The sequence below is a fragment of the Condylostylus longicornis genome, unplaced genomic scaffold, assembly GCF_029603195.1.
Source record: "Condylostylus longicornis isolate FDR11 unplaced genomic scaffold, ASM2960319v2 ptg000010l, whole genome shotgun sequence".
In the NCBI taxonomy this organism is placed as follows: domain Eukaryota; kingdom Metazoa; phylum Arthropoda; class Insecta; order Diptera; family Dolichopodidae; genus Condylostylus; species Condylostylus longicornis.
In genome coordinates, this window is record NW_026577979.1 from 942,377 (window position 1) to 967,658 (window position 25,282).

Genomic DNA, 25,282 nt, shown 5'->3' on the forward strand with positions numbered 1-25,282 from the left:
CAATTTTTTTATAAATATCTATCATATAAATTACATTATTATAATAATTACATTAGCAATATTATATGCCTACACACATACATATTTTACATTATTCATATACATTTTATATTTTTAATAATTATTATTATTATACAATGTAATAATAGAAAAAAAGATGAAGTAGCTTAATTTATTGGTATATAATATGTAAATTTATATATATATATATATATATATATATATATACATTTACATAATCTGTTATCGATTATTAAAATAGCATATTTTTTATATAATATTCAATTATAATGAAAAATAATTAAATTACATTAAATATTATTTTGTATATGAATGTATGCGTACATATAAAGATATTTTAAATTTTATTTAATATTTAAATATTTATATTTTAGAAAATAATTAATTATTACCCTATATATATATAAATATATGTATATATTATAATATATAATATTATGTAGATCCTAATAATTTTTAGAACGCTATATTTTATTCCCGAAATTTTGAAATAGAAAACAAAAAACAGTGAAATTAAATAATTATCATTTTTATCCTTTTTAATTGGTTTTTTTTTCGCAATTTTTAATTAAATATATTAATATATGTATATATATATATATATATATATATACATATATATTTGTAATACGATAATTTACATAAAAAAAAAATATTAGAGAATATACATACATTTAAACGTGCAGCGTTCTACTATCAGGTAAAATTTCATTATTTATTAAATTTTGTTTATCATTTGTAATTGTATCTCGTCGATTTCTAATAAATATGAATGCAATTATAATACCTAAAAATAATGATATTGAACCCAACATTGTAAATAATATACTACGTGATAATATCTCTGATGAATAATCAAGTGTTGATGATAATGATGATGTATCTGATAATTTACTATGTAATATTGTTGTTGTATGTGATATTGGTATTATTTTTTCAATATCATTTGGATAATTATTTAATTCTTGTAATTGTTGTTGTTCTTGTTGTTTATTTTCTTGTTGTTGTTTTTGTTTTTGTTTCTGTTGCTGTTGTTGTTGCTCTAATTCAAATTCTCTTTGTTGTTCTTCTTGTTGTTTTTGTATATTAAATAATTTATTATTATTGCTATTACTATTACTGTTACTATTACTATTTAATTCATGATTACTAATAAAATCTTTGGATGAATCTTTTAATATTTTCATACGTGATGATTCTGAATCAGAATCTAATGTTTCTGTTGAATATACTTCTGGTATTGATGATGATTTTATACTTGGTTCAATATCAATTGGTTGTACTGTTGATGATATACCATTACCACTTAATTTTCTAGTATCAACAATTAATTTATATGATCTTCTCATGCCACCAGTTTCCTATAATTTTGAAATATTTAAAAAAAAAGGGAATTTTTTATTAATAAATAATTTGATTAAATTTATTTAATTACTTTCTTTATAATATTTTAGTATTTAATAAAAGAGAAAACAGGAAAAATTAGAATAAATTTAATATTACTCGTATTATAATACTATAAAAATAATTAGAATAATAATGATGATACTTAAACCATATTATAATAGAGTCATAAAAATTACAATAAACTAATTCAACTAAATCTAAAAATTCAAATATGAAAATAAAAAATTGCTATTATAAAATAATTGCATAATTTTTTGTTATACTATGTCAGGTCCAGTTTCTCATTTGATCAGGGATTAAAGACGCCATGTTACCAAATTCAACACTCCTATTAAATAATTTACAAACTCCTATTAAATAATGCGAATTATTTAAAATATTTAGAAAATTACAATAACAAAAGTCTAACGAGAAAAAATTTCAATTAAAATTGTAAAATTTTCTTCATTAAATTAATTTATTTAAATTTTTATTATAAAACTGGTAAAATTTCAGTTCACTAATTTAATAATGAAAGTGAATTTAATACACATTGCATGAATTATGTAAAGATCTGATGAAAATAGAGTATTCATCAAATTGCTTTCGTTGATTTTAATTGGATTTGCTATTCATTTGGTGTTGCACATTCATGTAAATGTTATATTATTTATAAGTTTATGAAATGCGCTACATATTCCATTGCATTTAATTTTACATTTTACTCTTTCTATAATTTCATTATTGTTCAGACTCGAAAAGATTAAGTTATTTTGAGAAGAGAATAGAAAACACATAAAATATCTCAAGTTATTTTTACTCAAGGTAACAAAAAATAATTGTAATTTAATTGTAATTAATGAATTTTTTATGTTGCTTAATTTTTTTATACATTTTCAATTCAAGAATTTTCTAAAAATTTTTTTATAAATGCATTAATATTACTTCGTACATTGAACATACTCGTGTACTCATTCTTTAAAATACAATTATTACTATATAGTAAAAATATTAAGATTTTTTTTATAAAATTACTCTAACATTTTATGTATACAGACATATTGTATTTATAAAATGAAAAAATAAAATTATTTTTAGCATTTCTGAAGTTCATACCATTTACAAACTTAAGTACATGTTAAATATATTTATATATATATAGTATATACGTTACGTATCTGTTATACAATATTACAAAATATGTATGAGAATATAAATAGTTTACTTTATTGTGTTGCAAGTGCATTCTTCTTATAATAAACTTGACTATGACCAACAATTGCAACAAAAACTCTAGTAATGGTATATACATGTATGTATATGTTGCAACAATATAAAAATGTAATAGAAAAAATAATTGTGATTAACCAATTAGTGTTACTTTCACACTTCTGATGACCATATAAATTATGAGGTAGATGTTATTGAGTAAAAGAGTTTATTACATTTTTTTTTTTAATTATTGAGTGCAATATATACTGTAATACTTATATTACATTATTATAAGTTTAAATACACATTATTACAAACATTTATAGCATATGTTATTGTACGATGAAAGAAAAAGAGAAACTGATGCTAATATAACCTTATTTTACTTCTCTTCAACATAATATAGTTTTAAATCAGCTAAATTCATTTATAATATTGTGTATCTTTAGTTACTTATTATTATTTAGGAATATGGTGGTGTGTACATGGTGTTTAAAGTTTATTATAGGATTATGAGAAAATCGAAAATTGTGCATCATATACGTAAGTTATATGTATAAGCACTGAAGAATGTGAGAATCATTTTCTCTTAACTGTTTCTCGTCTAACCTCTATAGATCTAATGATTCATTCAATAGAAACGTACTAATTTCTAAAATAAATCCAATTTGCTTAATCTTACTTTTTTTGTTTCATTACTTCATAATAAATAATTGGAAAATATGTCCGCCTGAAAATATGCAATTTCTGAATTTTGTACTAAAACAGACTATCCTAATAAAAAACAATACTTTATATATAACTGAGATTAACATTATTAAATATCAGGTTTCTAAATAAAGAATTTAAATTATTAAGAATCTTAGGCAAATTTTATTTTAAGCAGTTTTTCCCTTTTTTTATTTTCAATTACAATTTTATAATAAAGGTAAAAATGAGAAAAAAAACTTCGAAACAACTTATTTATAACAGATTTTTTTCTACACTGTACAAATGTACGGAGGTACAGAATAACCCAAAACTTAACTAATTGTTCCCTCTCATTTATTCTTTTTACTTTTTCTAATCTGTACTCCTTCTTTTTTTTCTTCATTAATTTTTCATTAGGGTTCTTAAAAGCTTTTAAAACAAAAATGCATACTTGTATATGTATATGTTAGATTTACTTGTAATACTATGTTGTATGTCAAGTACACGTTCATACGTGTACTTTGAAATGTATGAATATACTATAAGTAAAATTATATAGGTTATATACGAAATATTCACCTTTTGGAACTTACATATATATATTATTGTACTTTACGATTCTTTTATTAAGGAGAAAAATATAAAAAAATTAATTTTATTGAACAACAACTGAAAAATTAAGTGAAATATATGGAAAATATTTAGAATATATTTTTCTTATATTTAATATAAAAAATATATATATGAAATTTTTTCGTTTTTTCAAATTATTCTAGTACTAATTCTATAATGTCTTATATATAGTAGAGATTTTTTAAATAAATTTTAGCTACAAAGAATTTATGTTTCAATTTTAGGAAAATTGGTAAATAATTTAATTATAAGTTCAAATGCTTGTGGAAGGTATTAGATATTAAAATTCTCTTTCAGTATTGGCTTTCCACGGTAATAACGTAAGTGATATTAAATGGCATTAACAATATTTTAATAAAAGTACACAAATATTTTGTGATTATTCAAAATGTTTTTCGCTTACAGGAGAAATTTAGAATAAGTTTTTTAAATTAATATTTGTCATTTAAGCAAAATTATGACTTATGACTTTTCCTATTAATTTTTTCTTTATATCCAATTATATGGAAGATAAATTCCGAACCCCTTGTACATTTATTATATACATGCACAAAACAAATGTTTTTAACATGCTCTATTCCGAAGAACATGAAAATTTTTCTTGTAGGTACCTAAATTTTCCTAATGAAAAAAAAATATTCTATATATTTTTCTATTTTCATTGTAATTTTTACAAGATTTTACTAATAAAATAGTGAGGGATAATAGTAAAAGCAAAAAAAAAAAACTAAATTTATATAACAAAATAATGAAATTAAAGAAAACAGCAAAAACGAAGAGGAAAACAAAACGAAAACAAAAAAAAAAACATAAAGAATAAAACTCAGAAAATTACTTACTTTATTTTTGCACGTTACTTGAACGTGATATACAGTATCCGACCATAATGATAATTCAACAGTAGAACTATCAGTTAATAGATTACCCATTAATCCGCCTCCGGAGACCTCCCATGTAACTAAACATTGTTTAGATGCATTTGTTATTGCTTGATCCCATGCAATATCAGTTATAATCAATGATCCTTGTCGTGATGCTGATTGTACATTTAATGGGAATGGACCAAGTGTTTGATCACAACTATTCCAGCACTGCAAAAAAAAACAAAAATATAAAAAATAAAGAAAAATATTAAAAATCAAATATTTATAAATATAAATAGTATTTGTATATAAATGTATGTATATATATGTAAGAGTATATTATTAATGAATAATCGAACAAACAAATAAAATAAAATACAAAAAATTTAAGTAGAAAAGATGAGAAAATATTATTAAATTGTTTTTTTGATTTCATATAATTGAAAGGTAAACATGATTTTTTTCTTCTCTTGCTATATACAGGAAGAAATTTGTATGTAGTAAAAAAAAATTTATGAAAATTATAAAATTTCATATACTAGCTGCTATATTATTATAAATTTTCTGAAAAACATGTTTCAATTTAAGAGTATATTAGTGAATAAATAAAATTATACTTAAAGAAATTATAAAAAAAAAAATTATTTTTAAAAATGAAGTCAAAGGTTTGATAGTTTATTCATCATTCAATATTATCATCATTCTGTATCTGTACAACGTTCTTCAAATTTAATTTGTATATATTGTTGCTATTAGAACCATCAAAGTAAATTATACAATAATAATAAATAATTACAAGAAAAGATCACATTTCAAAAAAGGAGAGAGGTTGACTATAACGTGACATCATTTTGTTGAGAATATCTGAATATAACATAACATAACTCTAATTAACTCAAAAGATAATTGAATTTGAATTTCTTTAGGAACACTTCTGAAATAATTGATAGAGAGAGACAATATATATATAAAAAAAATTAATTGAATTTGAGATGCAATTCTAATCATGAGATTAATGTAATTAGAATATTAAAAGAATTTTATATTCTGATGTTGTTAAAGTGGCAATCCGCATAAAGTTATATAATATTTCTTTATCAATTTTTAGTAAATTGATTTCATTTCTGGAGTAGAACACATATTGGATTTAGCAGTATCAGTGCGGTAGCAATATCAGCTATGATTCTACTTCGTGAACAAATCAATTTTTTTAATATTTTAAAAAACTTTTGTTAAGTTTTTCTAAAACAAATTCAAAATTGATAAACATCTTTAGATATTGTTCCATTTAATATTTCGTAAGTCAACAAAATAATTTTGAGTGATAGCTTGTCATATTATGGTAATGATTGTGATTTAAATTAAAAAGCATTACAATAATCGATTAAATTAATGGCACACAGAGATTTATTGAATAACATTATAAAAAAGGTTCGAAATTTTCATTTCATACACATTTCATATAATCGCTTTGAATATATTAAGATTTTATTAATTTTCGAATATTAATTAATCATAAGAGCCCAAATAATGTTAGAACATAAAAATCTTCTTAAATTTTATATAACAATTATTAAAATATTTTACTTTGTTACACAATACCATTTAATTACCCAATATTTAATGTTTATAAATTGTATATAAATTATTATTATTTTGTATAACACAATGTTAAATTTTTAATATTATACTACATAATTTTTAAAATTTTGCAAAAATATTTTTATCTCCTTACATTACAAAATTTTAGTTGCAAACAAATAAAACTTCCTTTCATGGCAAAAGAATAGTTAAAATGTATTAGAAATGTAAGACGATAATCTCTGAGGTTATCGAAATTTATGAACCATAACTATTATACTTATATTCCTTATATATTATACTTACATTACTACCTTCCATAATAAATATAATATTTCATTCAAATACCTATTAATATTATACTTAATATACTACATAATATACTCATAAAATACTAAGTATTTGTATAGTAATAATTTTATACATTTCATACATTAGTCTTTTTTTTTATTTAATATTCAAGCTTTTAAAAATTTTCTTATGTTATATGATCCTGCTTTTTATACAAATAACATAATATTATCTTTTCAAAAAAAAAAAATTTTCTTCATTTGACAACTTTATCACGCGTCCTGCTCATTTTAATGATTATCGTTTGATAAATACTTTTTTCTTTTTATATCATTCACCTATACAAATATACAGTTATATATAATAAATGTGTTTATCTATATATATATATAAGTATATCAAATGTACATTGAACTTTCCACTTATATTTCTTTCTTTGTACTTTATTCAGTTATTCTAATTTTTTATTTTAAACACGTATTTCTAGCGAACTAAAATGAATATTAAAGAAAAAGGGGACAACCTAAAAGTATGCAACTTATTTTTTCTTTTCATTTTTTATCATTTTGTGTTTTTCTATTTTTTTTTTTTTGATGATGTTAAAAAAATTATAATAAATTTTAGTGTATTTTATATCTAGTATATTCAAGAAAATAAAAATAAACAGAAAAACCACAAAAATTTTCTACAGCGTGTGACGTATAGAAAATTTATCAAACAGGCATTATAAAATTTCGAATTTGCTTTTGATTTAAGAAAAAAAATTATGTAAATGATTAGAGATCATTTGAATTATAAAATTTATTCACTAAATTATATCAAAATTAGTAAGTTCTAAAGAATCTAGGATAAATCAGCAAATTACTAGATTCTAGGACGGACAAACAGAAGGACACACAATTATAGCTAAAAAGACTTGAAAATCGTCTATTTCTCAGCATTTCAGTTGTCCGTTTCTAAGCATTACAAACGGATTAGTAAATTTATCCGAATACACTTGGAACATTTGTTTGTACCAGTAAAATTATTTAAATATTGCAAGTGATCACTTAGAAAAATTTAACTGTTTAAATATTAAATAATAGTGCTAATATAAAGAGTGGGATTTGGAAAGTAATGAACTGTTCTTTGTATTATGTAAGAGTCTAAAAGGGATTATTATATGAATATAAGCTCCTTTTATATATTTTTTAAAGCGGGCATATGAAGAGCTTTAAAACGGCAAAATAATTAACAATAATAAAAATCATAAAAAATCATAAGCTTGCAACATAAGTTAAGAAACATAACTAGAAATAATAATCGAGGATTTAATTTTACTTTCGTGATTATTTAAATCTTCCCAATTCCAACTTAATTTATTCGAGTTGAAAATATTTTAATTAACGAAAATTCGAATAACAATTTACGAACAAGATTTGTGAACGGGTTAAAAATATTAGCAAATATTACTCTATAATTTTTGTGTAAAAAATCTTAAACCTAGAAAAAGAAAAATTAATACAAATTGCAATAAAATGCAACACTCTGTATTTGTTACATATTTATCATGATTGACAAAGTTACAAAACAAAAAGAAAAACTTATATGACTTTTTATGAATTAAATTAATTTTACTTTAAATATTATAAAAACAAAAATTATAAATGGATAATTTACTTTTATATTTTTAAATATAAAAATTTAATTTGATCTACATTTTATGCTTTTCATATGTAAAACACAAACTATAGAAAATCATTATTCAAAAAGATTTAAAAGATAATAATGGTATATAAACGATTCAAAGGTAACAAAAACGCATACTATTGAGTTGATAAAAAAAAGAAGAACAACAAGAAAAAGAACCCTTTTAATGTAATTACTCTTGTTTTTCTATACATACTTTTTTTTTTGTATATACAAAATTTATAAAATACAATATTAAAAAGCAACAAGGGAAAAAAATTGTTTTAATAATAAAATTGAATAAAAACTGAAACAGAAACCAGGTAGCACAAACAATTAACATTTTAATGAGAAATAATTTGAGTGCAGCAACACTCTTTTTTATCCTTTTACATAATAAACATATATATGATACATACAAATTTACATAACACACTAATTTTCCAACAAAATCCAAAATACAAAAAAAAAAGAAAAGAAAATTTATTATTAAAAACAACATTTTATTTTCACTATTAACTATTTTGCATTTACATAATAAATGTACTTAAATATTAATGGAATTTGTACATATACATACATACATATACATATATATATATATTAAATATAGGAATTAAAAATAATATGTATCTGAATTTCATTATTAAATCATTTTATTTTCTCATGAAATATTTTCATCTCATTTTCAATTCAAAATAAATTGTAAGTATAAAAATTGTATAAAAACAAAATTAAAATGTTTATTCAAATACACTCTTTATTATTATTATTATTATTATTAAAAAGGATTCAATTTAATGAAACTAATATTTTATTTAAATAATTTAAATATACAAGAGAATTAAAAAAAAAAAATTATATTCTATATTTACAAAACAAAATATATTTTATCACTCACGACCATAAATTATTCACTCAAACACACTTGTTTTATTGTACATACACATGTATTTGAATATTCAAAACATAAAATTCATTAAAAACTATCTTTTGAATTGCATATTATATACACCTACATAATATGTATAAATATAATAAAATTAAATATACAAGGATCAAATATTTTATTCTTAAATAACAATAAGAATAATTCTCTTAGTGGGAATTTCTAGCCTACATTTATGCAACTTTTAATTTATAATTAAAAGAGGAAATAAAAAATATTTGTTTTTATTTTTCTTTTACAATTTTATTCATAATTGTAATCATATACAATTGTAAATACTATTTCAATACACTATTCAACTATATAGATTTAAATATAGCATCCAATTCAAATTACAATTAGAGCATTCATTTTACGAAGGAGGAGTTGCTTTAGAAATATGCACAAAATGATGAAAAATATAAATAAAATAATTTAATTTAAAATTCTTTAACATTTTAATTTTGTATTATAATTGTATGTACAAGCAAAACACGTGAGCCTAAGTTAAATTTTGGTAATTTTTTTTTTATTTTATAGCAAATTTTAATTTTCTGTATAGTTTTAACAAAATATTCTGTTAAAATTTGATCATCGTATCCTATTAAATTTTGATCTATGGGTTAAAGTGTATGAAAATATTAATTATTTTCCATTACCAGTCATTGAACGGACAAACGGATAGAAACACATATAATTTATAAATTAAAAGTTAAAACTATTTTTGCACATTTGTTTGAAAATTTGCTCGAAAATTTTTAATATGATCGTTTGAAATAAAATTCAAATTTCAAAGATAATTTAAATTTCGAACTCATTATTCCAATTTAGAAAAAATTTTTGATTAGAACACAATATTGCATTGATCAGCAATGCTTAGAATTTGTATTGTATAACCAATAAATTATATATATATATATATACACATGTAGGTATATAATATAAACACAATGTATAGATCATTTTCTAATGTTATATAAATTTTTCATATTTTTATTATTACATGGTTACAATAGAAATTCATAATACTTAGGAATAATACAGCTGAAAATAATAAAAAAATATTACGCGTATACCTACTTATATTTTAAATAATTCAACACTCAGTTATCCTTATGATTATAAAGTGTATACATATATATAAACACATTTATAACAATGTACATATTTCACACTTTATACAAACATAAATAATAATACTCGTAAATACACATTATTGTATATTGTAGAAAAAAAAGAGCATATAAGAATTAACTGAAAAATATTTTTACAACGCGTTTTACTCTTCTCTAATAATTTTCATATTTTAATTAAACACCTGTACACACCATAATTTTCATTTAAATTTAAGTGAAAATTATACAAAATTTTTCTTTTATTTTTTTCTTTTCTTTCTTATTTTTTTATGATTGTTGCTTGTTATTATTATTATTACTTGCTGACTTTTATTTTTTTGTTATAATTTTATAATAAAATTGTTTTGCATAATATATGTAAGGTATAGGTATATACAGGTATTGTTTAAATGGAAAAAAGAAAAATGTGAGTTAAATAGCACCTTTGTTCTTATTTAAATGTAAAATAAGAGAGAAATTAGAAAGTAACTATGCAATATTAAAAAAAAAAATATTTGCTTTGTTACAAGTAACAATTTATAAGTGTTATAAATAAAATGTTTTAATATTTACGTAAATGAGTAAAATATAAATTAGTAGGGGTAAAATAGAAAATGTTTTACATTGTTTATATGAAAATATTGGCTTTATAACTGTCAGCGGTAAAAGCAAATATTAAAATATGCTGTCATAAATTTTGATAAAAAGAAATATAGCTTGAGTTCCATAATGCAATATAATACACGATTCTTGAAAACAGTTCAGATTAGATTCAATGCTTAATTAATTTAATTGCAAGACCTTCATCATTGCAAATAAGAGTCAAGTATGGAAAATATCAAATGTAATACTTAATATCGATTCAAATATTCCTTATTTAATTATTTAAGATCAGAATCAAAAAAATATAAAAATTAATTTTTCCCGAAAATTTGTAAATTTGGACCAACTCTTGTTGAAAAATTAAAAAAATATTTTTGTGGAATTATGAGTTCATACAATTATTAGTTCAACATTTTAAGATTATCTTCAAACAATTACACCAGTGAAGAGAATTCTGATTTAAAGAAGCTCCCTCTAAGCTCAGTTTTGGTCTCATTATTGACTGCAATTTGCAATTTTTTAATTTTTGATTCTAAAGATCTCTTTATATCTAATCTGAAATTTACTGGCTTACCCCAGTTTGCGCAGTTATTAAAACAATTAAGAGAAATATTGAATAGAAATCTCAAAGATTAATTCAAAAATACATAGTGTTTTCACAATCACACAATTAATTTGTGTGATTGTGAGGTAAATTTTGAGCACTAATACAACACTAACATACAATAATTAAAAACAAAATAATATTAATTCAAATTAGTTAAAAAAATTACCAATAATTAAAATAAATTTGCATATTAAAATATAAAAAATATAATTTTAAAAAAATTTTCGATTAAATTTCAATTATGTTTAATTCTTTTAACAAAATAAACAAAATCCTTATAAAAATTTTAATTTTCTTAAATTTTATTGTATTTAAAAAATTAAATTTTTAATTTATTAAGAAAGCACAAATTTTATTACAAAAATTGTTGAAAAGCATTATGAATTAAAAAAATTAAACGCCTTAAGTTATGCAAATTACAGTACATATAGGAAAATTTTGTTTTATACTTCTTAATACTGTTATATTACAATATTCTTCTTTATTTAAGTAAAAATTTATTCAAAAAAAAAAATATTCTAATACTTTAATTTTAATAAGAGAAAATAAAATAATCATAGACTCTATACCAGAATGTTTAACTATGTTTTTACATCCTTACATAACAACCATAGTACTTACATAAAATTAAAAAAAAAATTCACCTATTTGTTACTCTAACAAAATATATTTTTTAATTACTAATTGCATATGTATAAGAGAAAACTGTAGAGAGGAAATTTTGTTAAATTTAACGTTTATATTGCTATATTTTATGTGTACTTTTCATATTATTACTAGTTTTCATAAAAATAACAAAAAAACAAAAATATTTTTTAATTTTTAAGAGGCTCATATGAGGAAAAAAATTTTTCTAATATAACAATATCGCCTATACCTTCATATATACAAATTTGCTCACATATTATATTACAATGTCGCATATACAATATTATATTTAAATGTTTTATTCAATGAATCCTTTGAAACTCATAAAAAATTAACTTTTTTACATGTAACTTTCTGCTCACATAATATAATTTTACTCTTATACACATACACACAGAGTAAAATAGTAAGAGTATAAACAGTTTTGTGTTTTTTCTCTTTTTTTTTTAATAAATTTTACATGAATAAATTTTAAATTTGACAATATACTTTCAATGAAATATAAGAATATTATAAAATACTGAAATTATACGAAATGTTACATATAGTAAACGAGCTATGTTGTGTCTATTGCATTATTACGGTACGTACATAAAATAATTTTTCATTGAGCCATATACTATAATATTATGTATGATGGGAGATTCAAATGAGAAAATGTATATATAGGTTTAATGAAAAGTAACTCTTGATAATTGATGAAAGTATAAAGAGAGCTACAAGATTAAGGGTATGAAAGGACTGCTGTATACAATTGCCTCCTTAACAAATTTAAAAAACTGTCTTTTTAGCACTTTTCCAAAAAATTTTTTGAAAAAAGTGCTTATTAGTTTCACTCTGTCCGTCCGTCCGTCCGTCCGTCCGTCCGTCCGTCCCTCCGTGGACACTTTTTTTGTTTACAAAACTTCTACACCCTTGAAGATAGAAAGCTGAAATTTCATACGTACATAGATCTTCACTAGAAACTTATTCCCGTAGAACAAAATTTTTACCTATCTCCCCCCCTCTAGAAGTTATACCCCCCCAAATCCCTAAAAATGGCCTTTTTTAAATATTTGTTGCAATGAAACTATAAGCATTTTTAAAATTTTTCAAACGCAGAAAGGCAGTGACTTGCTTCCCCTAGCGACTGTAGTTAAATTTTAAAAAAACAAAATGGTTGTTCAAATTTACCGTTATCTAAAGTTCTTTTTTTCCAAATTTTTGATGTCGTTTTTCTTCTAGACCCCATAATGTAGAGCTTTGAAATTTTAGGGCCTTTTAGACATTAACAAATAGTTTATTTCGTTAGAAGAAAATTTTTTTCCATCTCCACCCCCTCTCAAGCTATCGCCTCTTGAAATTCGTAAAATTTGAATTTTTGATGCCTTATATTTCCGAAACCGCAAGTTTTTTTAAATTTTTATAAACGCAAAAAGCTAACGGTAAGTTCCATGAATTAAAAAAATATAATTATTTTTCTTAACTCACACAATTAACCCTTAAAATCGAGCATTATGTTAACCCATTTTTATATTAATTTTTGCTTTATTTCAAAGACTGCATATATGCGTCATCCTAAATATATGCAATCCTAGAAATAGTTTTATATATGAATGAAAATAATTTTAATAGTTTGGTAGGTACACATAGACTGTATTTAAAAGCAGAATTTTCACTTGTTAAAGGGAAAAGTGCTACAATACAAACCATTGGTTTGACCCAACTTTATTTTTATTCGTTTTGTAAAATTTCAATATTTGGATGTATAATTACCCATTCTACACATTTTTCTTGTCAGGATGAATGCTTCTGTTCGCCTTACTTGAAACTTAACTTAAATATAATATTGCTTACGCTTGACTTGAAAAATTACTAATTGATTCGGGTATTACTTACGTTTTTCTCATATACAGTACATATTTCATAGTCGAATTTCTAAAAATTCCCGCAGTACTCTAATGTTGTAGAACGAAATTACATATATTTTTTTGTTGACACTACCAAAACAGTTTGACCTAAAACTTCTAACAGGGACTTAATATCACTGATATTTATACATGTTTATATATAAATGTATGTGATATACTACTACAAATTTTATAGATATAAAAAACATAGAATGTAATAAAAAATATTATTAAGAGAACATAAAGTTATTATTAATATTTAGAGTCGAAAGGCATAAAATGTAGCAATTTTATAACATGATTTTTTTTTTATTTTTATTATACAAAACATAAGAGTTCTTTATATAATCACATATGTATATGTACGAATACATATCGACATAAATACATATACGGCAGTTATATTTAGTAAGCATATTAAGCGGAAGTGCATCATTTCAAGTACTATTATTGTTAAAAAATGCATATGATGGCTTTTTTTTTTCTATGATGTGCGCCTTTTTTTAGAATTATTTTTTTTTTTACTTTTTTTCTAAAAAAAAAAGAAAAAAAGAGAAAGCAAGGAAAAGATAGAAAGAAAAATTGTCTTTCTCCAAAAAATTTTTTTTTTGTTTTCTGTTTTTTTTTTATCATATTATGCACATTTATATGTATTCCTATTATATATACAAATATGCACAATATGTACTCATATTTTTATATACAAAAACGAAAAACAAGTAGCAATGAATAAAAAAAATTTAACGTTGACGACCTTCTTTGTTTAGAACATTTTTAATAAAATAAAATTTTCAAGGTTTGCCAGATATTCTTTTTTTCCAAAATGTTAAATTTGAAAATTTTATTGCTCGATTATTGCCGAAACTAAATGCAGAAATTTAATTTGAAATAATTCCAAAATATTGCAGAAACTGTATAGGCAGAAATTATACAGAAATTTAATTTTATATTTGAAATGAAAGCCATTTTTTATATTAATGCAGAGGTTCATTAACTTTTTTCTCTCGTACAACCCGTGTTTTCGTGTTTTTCAATTTTTTATAGACCCTCTACTACATTTTTTGATAGATTGAAATTTTTAACAATGCAAGGTACACCTATGATATGAGAAAGGTAAATAAAAAACTTATTTAATTAAATTCATATTTTTTCATAGACTCTAAGCAGGTATTCATGGACCCCTCGGGGTTTATATAGACCATTTTGGGTTCACTGTATTAATGAAAGAAGCAAATTGATGCACTTGCTCAATAATTTAATTGAATTATGTACTTTTAAAATATCTCTAGTAGTTTTGTATAAAACAGAAAAACTCTTGAAAATTTGAGGAAATTATTTGATAAAGCACTGAAACTCCAAATCACCATTAAATTTAAAATTTTATAAACAAAAATGAAGAATTTGAATTATTTTGATTAGGTGCTATTTTACCATCAATAAAATTGAAAATTAAGAGAAATTAATAATTTTCCCAATTGCATTTTTTCCCTTAAAGTCCAGAAATTTCCAAATTAAAAACAAAATACTGCTCATTTAGAATTTTGACTTTATGAGTACAATTATGATTTTATGAGTACAGCAAAATTGTCACATCTGTAACTATAAAAATTACGTGACACTGTCCATTTTTTTTGAGTTTTATTAACAGTTTTTATACATAAATGCATAGGATGCAGTAAGAAAAATGTTAAAAGCCAAACAATTAAAAATTTCTTGCCAACGGAAACTCTAAATTGTTTTGAGTAATATTTGACAAAAAAAAAAATTTATTACAAAATACAAACATTCTTCTACAACAAAAAAAATAAAAAGAAATAAGTCATGTAACAACTTTACATTCATTTATACATAAAATGTATGCAGATATATCTATTGTACTTGGGAATGAATCTGCAGAGATGCAACGAATGTGGATGTGTATACATGTATGTATTTATTAACTTTTTTTTATGTGATATTATGTAGGTTATCTCAAAATTTTCGTTTTCTCTTTTTTCTTTCTATTATTATTATTTCATTCTCTTTCTTATTTTTAGGAGAAAGAAAAAATGGGGGTGCATTATTTCGCTTTACATGATGTTATGTAAGTAAACCCATACACACACAGGCATATATGTTGCATATGACATTATTATGCAAGTATACTTTACAATATTATTTATGAATACATTTATTTAAATACAGCATATAATATATATGAGCTTGTGTGTATTTATTGCATTAAAATGTTGCTGTTTTATAAGTATAAGTAGCAGAAAAAAAAAAATTGTTTTTCAATTTTTTTTCTCTTGTTCTTTGTTTCTCTTTCCAACCTTGCAATTTTTTTCTTTATATTTTTTCCTCTTTCCAAGTTTAGTGAACTTTTTTAATCATCATGTTGCACATTGTACGTACGTACATATATCCACATATTTATTAGAATTTTATATTCGTGCATAAGCACATGTGTGTATGCATCAATTAATCTTTTTTATACATATACGAGTTTTTAGGCAGGTAAAATATGTACATGTAGAAAAACAACAAATTAGAAATCAGAAAAATAACAAAACAACAAATTTCGTATAGAAAGAAACAGTATTTTTTTACAGTACACGAAAAATTTAAGTTAACAAGATTTAGCGCTCTAATATACATCATATAAATGTATGTATATATGCATTAAGTATTTACAAAAATTCTATATTTACTTTTGTATAAAATAATTGTTAAAAGGAGGTCACTTTTAAAATTTGGAATGGTTTTAAAGTAGATTTTTATTTTATATCAAAAAAAAAATATCAGAATACTGAATACTGATAGTATGTTAAGGTAAAAATATGTGAATACCGTTTATTTTAGGGGATGAATGATTTCTTATATATGACATGGGTATGAGTAAGTAGAGTTTTATTAAAAATATTTTCACAAGTTTTCAAAAAAATTTTTAAAACCCAATATAACATCATGTTAAAGTATACGAGTAGATCATGTATAAATGTACAAGTACTTCTCTAAAATGAACTCCTAGTTGACTCTTTTAAAATAAACATACTGAGGAATTATAAAGCAATTCAAAATTGAATAAATATTTAGGTTATAAATTAAATTATTATAAAAATGTATTTTGAAAAATTTCATAAAAAAATTTAAATTTTATTATTTAAATGAAAAAAAAAAAAATATGACGAAAAATTTAAGAAACATCATGGCATAATAAGAAATTAAGGCATTTGAAATAATTACACATGTGAATATACTCGTAAAAACTGAAAATGACGCTCACAGCGTTCTCAATCGAAAATGTCCACTTGCAATATCTCACAGTTTTTCGTAAAGCTATTGTTTTATAGTTAAAATAAATTGAAAATGACTGAAAATAAAAAATATACTCATTTTACGATAACTGAGAAAAAATATTGAGAAAAAATAAGGAATATGATGAGAAAAAAATTATGTTTTTGATACGAGAGTTAAAATTACAATGCGTAAGTTGTATAGATAATACAATACCCAATATCATATTATGGAGAAATTTTAGGTATTTTAAGAGAAACAAAGAGAACAATTTTACAAGAAAAGAAGATTCTAATTCAAATTCAAAGAGAAGAAGAAGCATTCAAATAAAAATCACGCAGTATTTGTTTTTTTTTTTTGGAAAATGGTATTGTAATGGTGCTAGCCGTATAGAGTGCCATGAGTCTTTAAAGATTAAATTGAAAAAAAAAAACAGTTAGCAAAACAATAATACCAACAAATATAAAAAAAAAATTAAATATTAAGTTTAGAAAAATTAGATTTTAAGTTTAGAAATCACTGGACACACTTATTTACATATGTATATATATATATATACATACTAGAGTATTTAATTTATTAAAAAAATATTAAAGTTCCAACAAGTTAAGCTGAATAAATATTTTTTTTATGCTTAATGGAATATTATTTTTAGACAAAAAAGAAAAAAACACACAAAAAAAAATGTAATAAAACTAATAAAAGCATTTCTTTTTTTTTTGAAATTTAAAACAAATATTTACACAAATAATATTTTTCTATATATGTAGAGATATGCAATATGATTAGAGCAAATTTTTTAAGGATAGTATCCTTATGTACACAATATTATGTAATCATATCATATGAATATGTAGAGGGGTGGGTACATTACACATTAGAAAAATTTGCTTTAATAAATATGATAAATTTGTTGTAAAATTTGTTGTATTTATTTTAAATAGTAAATAATTGGGAAAATTCTTCATTTTACATATTAATTTATTATGTAATTTGGTTGAACTGAATTTTTGTTTTTCTTTTCAAATAACTCTAATATGAGTTTTGTATATACTGTACGGTGTATTTTAATTAAATATAATTTTGTAATAAAAAGATTTTTTTTATTATTTTGATATTTTTCCTAATTATTAAGATGAATTAAATACTTGTATATTTGGGAAGTTTCCGATTATGAACAAGATATTTTAGTGTATAATATTCAAAATTCCACTCAAATTATAAGATTCCACCATCAATGACATATTTTTTACGTATATAATATTGAAAAAGAATAGCACATTATGGTATACAAATAATTAAAAATGATTTGTAATAATAATTACATACTTTTAATTTTTCGAATTCATTGATTTTTTGATTTATAAAATCTAAATGTTTATAACATATTTTTTTAAGTTTCTACTTCAAAATTTAGAAAATATATTTTGAATATTGCTAAAAATTCAAAATTAAGGAAGTATTTTTAAAATTTTCTTACAATTTTTTATTCAATATAAATTTATTATTAATCGAATATCCCCTATTATTAATAAAACATCACAAATATCCAATGTACCATAATATGGCCAAATCAATTTTTAAATTATACTTAATTATTAATTAATTATGAATTACAAATTTCAATATTCATGTATACCTAAAATTTGCTTATATACTTCTCTCTCTATACAATTAATACCTAATTAATTATTTAATATTTTATTTATAAATTATTGAATAAAATTAGAATAAAATGGCTAACAATTCAAAGAATATTAACAAAATAATAAAAATTTTGTAAGCGCGCCTATATATAGGCAATGTTTTTGTTACATTAGAATAGAACTTAAAACTTACTTAAATAATATCAAGTAAATTTATTTAAAAATCAATATTAAACACCAATTAAAAAATTTTTCAATTAAAAAAATTCATAATATTTTAAATTTTGTTATAAAAAACCCCAAAAATTATAAAAGAAAAAACATATTAAAGCAAAATTTTGAAATTTATGCAAAAATTTTGAAACATAATTTGCAAAAAAATGAATTTTTTTAAAGAGCTAAAACAAAATTCATAATCCTTTTTAATATGAGTGTATATGTATGTATGTATATAATTATAAAAGAGTATAAGCAAAAAAAAAAAATTTTGTTTTTCTTTTTTTTTTTGTTAATTTGTTTGTAAAAAATTTAGTAAAGTATAGTTGAAAAGACTCACCAGAAAACTGAAAGCTTCTGGGATATAATTATTGATATTAGGTGGCGTGATGCACATCTGTAACACAAAAAAAAAAGAGAAAAAAAGGACGTTTTAGTACAAAAAAATTATCTCAAAAAAAATTTTGTATTCATAATTTGTTTATTCACAAAACAATTTTTTTTTTTTTTTTAATAGAGAAAAATAATAATGTTGTTCTTGTTAACAGAAAATTAACAAAAAAAGTAAACAAATTAGAACAAAAGAGCAAAATTTTCAATCAAAAGGTGTAAGGAAAATTAAATTTCCAAAATAATAAAAAAAATTAAAAGCAAATAAACAAAGTATAAACAATTTTTTTTTCAGTGTATAATTTGTAAAATTTAAATAATAGAAAATTTCTCTAATGGTATCAAAAAAGAAAAAAGGATAAAAGTTTGAGGGCAAAATTTTGAATACAAGCAAATTATGAAAATTTTATAAAAACAAATTAACTAACTATTTATAAAGGTTGTGTTGCTTTTTTTTGTTGGGTGCAATTTATAACAATTACTGCAAGCAAACTATTCGAAACTTTAAAATTAAATTTTTAAATTTTGATTAAATCAAAGGATTTTTTCATATATTTCATAAACGTGCTCATGCTATAAATTTTTTTTTTTTGTTTTACAAACGTGCAAGGATTTTCATCGAACAGGATGACAAGATTAATGAACTTAAATAAATTTTATAATTAAATTAATAAAATATTTTACGATAAAGTAAAACTTAAATTATAAATTTGAAATGCATTACATTCAATCTACTATTATATTAAAATAATTATATATTATAGGTATAGTTTATATAATATATCTAAATAGCTATTACAAATTGTGATTATTATATTAAAAAATATTATTTTATATCTATAAGTAGTTCTAATAAAATTATACAACTATAAAATATGAATAAATATAATTAAAGAAAATAATTATTCTTACAGTCTTTTCTGTCCGAAATGTGAGAAACAAATGTGCAGGAGATAATCATAATATTTACACTTTTTAAAAATTCTCATACATACAATGTTATATGATAGTTCATTATTGCATCGCAAAAGAAAGAAATTCTCTTTAATGTATTCGTTTAAAATAATTACGTAACTACGTGTTATATATAAGAGATTTTAACATTATTGTGACATTCACTTTGATTGATTTAATAAATTAATTAATATTATAATTAAATAACTAATTAAATTTCATTTATGAAAACAAAATCTCTTTTACTATTAATGTTGAACATTTAAACTCTCTGAAATGAGTTCATCTCTGAATTTTTTTCAATTTGCTTCTCAAAATATTGTAATACTCGTGTATCAACTTTTGCTTATAGACAGAGATAATTATGTAGCAATTATTATACAACTACTCAAAGCAAATAATGAAATAAAATTTTCGGAGAACTCTTCTTTGCTACAAATAATTCACAAATGTGATTGGTCACCACCGTATGAACATTTTGTTACCCACTTTTAATAAGTGATATTTGAATTAGAATAATTTTTAAGACAAATGCATTTCCAATTTTCCTTGATTACAAATTATTGAAATAATATTTTTCTCTTCTTTTAATTAAAATAAAATTCTTAAATGAATTTTTAATTTTTATAAAAAGAAATTTATGATACAATTCAATTTTATTCGAAAATCTATTCGAAATTTTTAAATAAAAATTCAAAAATTCAAAAATTTCTTTTTAAAAATTAGTAAAAAAAATCAAAAAGAAAATTAAAAAAAAAAAAAATCTTGAAATATTCAGAATTTTTTTAAAAATTTTTATTTTATTTTTAATATTATGAAAATATTCTAGTTCTAATTCAATAATGATAATTCTAATATTACACATTGAAAAAACACACGTTTGGTAGTGTCACATATATTTTGATATTTTCTTTTTTTTTTTTATTAATACGAAACAAAAATGCCTAATTCTTATATACCATTATCAATTTTAGATCATCACGTTATGATAAAATTTTTTTTTTTAAAGGGATTCTTTTAAATTTGAAATTTAATATATAAGAATTTTGAAGAAAATATTTTGAATAAAAAAAAATGTTCTACCGAGAAAAGAACATAAAAAAAAATTTGAATTGATTCTTAAAATATTAAAAATTTTATCTCTAAAGTGAATATACTTGTGCTGCATTGTGCATAATTATCATTTTTAGTGATTTGAGAGCGTTCTATATAGAAGGGAATCGAAGAGGACATTTTCATATTATTTATACATTTCCAATTCCAAGTTTATATTTATATTATGTAAAAATTTTCAAATTTAGAATTGAAATTTGAATAGATTCAAATTTTTTGATATTAGAAAAATGATAAAAAAATTTTTTGGTGTGGAAAGCATTTTATCTACATTTTTTGTTTTTTCAGATAATATTTTTAGATACAATAATTTTAAATACCAAAAGAAATTTATTTTTTTCAAATTTATGTATTTATTATTAGAAAGGTGATAAATATTGTAGGTTGATCATTAATTTTATATTCGATTTTTTTTTTTTTTTGATTTTGAAAATTATTACATATTGGAAAATTTTCATTTCTAAGAAGCATACACACAGAAATACTCTCGGAATCATTTAAAATATTTATAATATTCATACAATTAATAAAAAAATCTGTAATTCAAAACCATAAGGGCCTATAAGTTGTTCTGAATTTAATAACGTATCAATGAATTTTTAAGTAATTTTGATAATTCTTTAAAATATTCATTTAAAAGACAAGAAATATTAAAGGTAAAAAGAAATTAAATTTCAATATCTAGGGCTATTGAAGCCCCAATTATGATTATAATACTAAAAACTAAACATATGAAGTCTTAAATATCGTCACAATTTTCAAATATCTTACAAAATTTTCCAAAATTCCTACATTTTATTTTGTATAATCACTTTAAAATAACTTTCATAGTTAATAATTATAAAAACCTGAAAAATTCCAATTATGCCACTTGGTCAGTTTTGAAATTCAATTCCCAAAATTATTGATCTTTAATCGATATTAAAATAAATTTTATTAGCAAAACATGAACATAAATAATTAAGAATTCAATTTCGAAAATTATATATTTTATTTTTTAAATTCAATTTTGGGTTGAGCGTAGGTTGTAGTTACAAAATTTTTTTCTTCCTCTTGCTATTGTATATAAATAAATATATTTTCAATAACAAATTTATGTTTAAAAATAAATTCTGAATCAATCGAAAATTTGTTTAAAATTATTTAAATTGTATAATTATAAAATTTATTTTATGATTTTTATTAAAATTTGTTTCATACGTGCTACTAAACTAGGCTATAGTGCGGTTAAATTTTATATTTTAAGAAAAGAATAAATTTTAAGCAAACGTACAAGCATACAGTAGATGCCGCATATTTTATTATAAAATACAAGCATACAGTTTATTATTAAATACGTATGTATTTTAATTATTGTTTAAAATTGATTTTTAATTTTTTTAATAATAAAAATCACAAAAATAACTGCAAGCAATACTTATTATTTTAATCAAAATTTTATAATTAATTTTAATTGAAATTTTATCTTTATTTCAAGGCTTATAATTTCCGCATCTTATAACAAGTATTTTTTTCTTTTCATTTTATTTTATTTGTTTTTACAAAAAAATTTTAATGATGCGTGTCTGAAAATACGCTCATTTTAATAAATTATTTTTAAATACAAAATTGGTACATATACAGAGTGGTTTATGTACATTGAATATTCTCATTTTGAATAATACGAAAAAAACAATAATGTTGTACCTTTAAAAAGCATGTAATACTTGTCAAATATTACGTACATTAATTAAATTTACAAAAAATTATAAGGTGTGTTTTTATTTCAGAACTGGGCTTAAAAATGTCTTGTGTAAAATTATTAATGTTTAATTGAATTCAGTATTGCAAGTGTATAACAGTTTTGATAAATATTTCTTTGATTTTTGGTATACTCAATAATATAAAAATTAATTTTCAATCCGACTTAACAAAAATTCGAAATACATAGCACTATTTAAATTTAACACTAAGTACTTAAATTTTCAATATTAAGTAAGGTGAGAATTGTTCAGATTTAAGTATGAAAAATTTTAGCTTACAATTAATGCTGAGCATTTTATAGAATTCTTTGACATTTTACTATATGAATTAACGTTCTATGGAAATTTTAGGCGGATTTTGCCTGAGTAACTTAATTTGTAAGGTATTGAAAGGTAATAATCGTAATAGACAGAGGAAGATGTTTTTAATTGATGAAATTGTCGAACAAACTTTTTTCTCATAATTTACTCATATTTTATGAGTTAGTATTTCTTAAAAGAGATTAATGATAAAAATCTCCAATTAAGTTATTACTTATTAATTGACTCTCCTTGTATTATTAAGTCATGCTTTAGTTACTAGGTTATACTTTTATAATTCAATTCAACAAATTATGAAAGTATAACTAATTTTCGACCTAAAACAGAAATACGTACAAATAATGTTGAGGAGATAAATCAACTCAACACTCTAACTGATAATTTTGTATTATTGATCTCTTTAACCATTTACGATACATGTTATTTTATTTTATTGTTCGAAATTCTCAAAAAAGGTTTTTTTATTGAAAATTCCAAGTATTTATGTAATGACATAATTTTTATTTCACATTTATTCTGTTTTTTGTTTTTTTTTATATAAAATTTTAATTAATAATCTCTTCTCTATAACATATAGTGTTTAACTATAAAAATTCCATTATACATACATACATATGTAATATGTGCGAATAATTAAAAAAAAAAAAAAAGTATTTTTTTTTATTGTTTTGGGGCTATACTGAAAACAATGACAGCTGTTAATATTTTTGTCATTTTTATTATACAAGAGAATTATTTGTATTAATTTTTTGTATTGGCCTTGAATTTACGATTCAAATAACAACACTATAATTATAAATACATATTTGTTTTTCTTTTTTTGTATTTATTTCAATAATAAAACTTGAAATTAAACCCAAAAATTAAAAAAGAATTACGAAAAATAAAATTTATTGCATAAATATAATATGTTTGTATATGTACATTAATACTCAAATATAGCCCATGTATGTAGGTATGTTTGTGGAAATACAATTTTTTTTTCTGGTTTTAATGACTTTATTAATTAAATTAAATACCAAGTTACATATTGGGAGCATAATTTAATTTGTATCTTTGAAATACTCGTACATATATTTTGTATCTTTAGATAATAAAAGGGTAAAGTTTTTTTTTTTTAAATTAATTTTTTTTTAATTGTTTTTTTACTAAGTTGAATAAATAACAAAAAAATATGAACGCACATGTGGAAAATTAATAAAGAATACTGGAAATTTTTAATTGAAATTACAGAAAATAATCAGAAAATAAAGAATAAAAAAGGCGTAAATCCAGTTTTAATGTGAAAAAAAAAAATTTTTTTTTTTTGTTGATTTTACAATATCATTATTGGATTAATTTGAAAATAATTTTATGACTTGATACTTATACATATATATTATATTGTATATATTAAATTTAACCAAATATTTTTAACTCGTTATACAATCACAATTAAATTTTTGTATTTAATTCTTTCTTAATTATAATGCAATTTTATAAATAATGC

General features: G+C 21.2%; 1 protein-coding gene across 1 annotated transcript in view; it reads right to left on the minus strand.

The window, feature by feature from the left end:
* Nucleotides 1-695: 695 nt before the first annotated feature.
* Nucleotides 696-25,282, minus strand: part of LOC129618831 (myosin-G heavy chain-like) — a 190,061-nt gene continuing 165,474 nt past the window's right edge. Inside the window, exons 4-6 of the mRNA XM_055533846.1 lie at nt 19,614-19,670; nt 4,782-5,033; nt 696-1,382 (exon numbers count right to left, since the gene is read on the minus strand). Of these exons, the coding sequence (XP_055389821.1) occupies nt 696-1,382; nt 4,782-5,033; nt 19,614-19,670 (996 nt within the window). The remainder of the gene's footprint in view (nt 1,383-4,781; nt 5,034-19,613; nt 19,671-25,282) is intronic.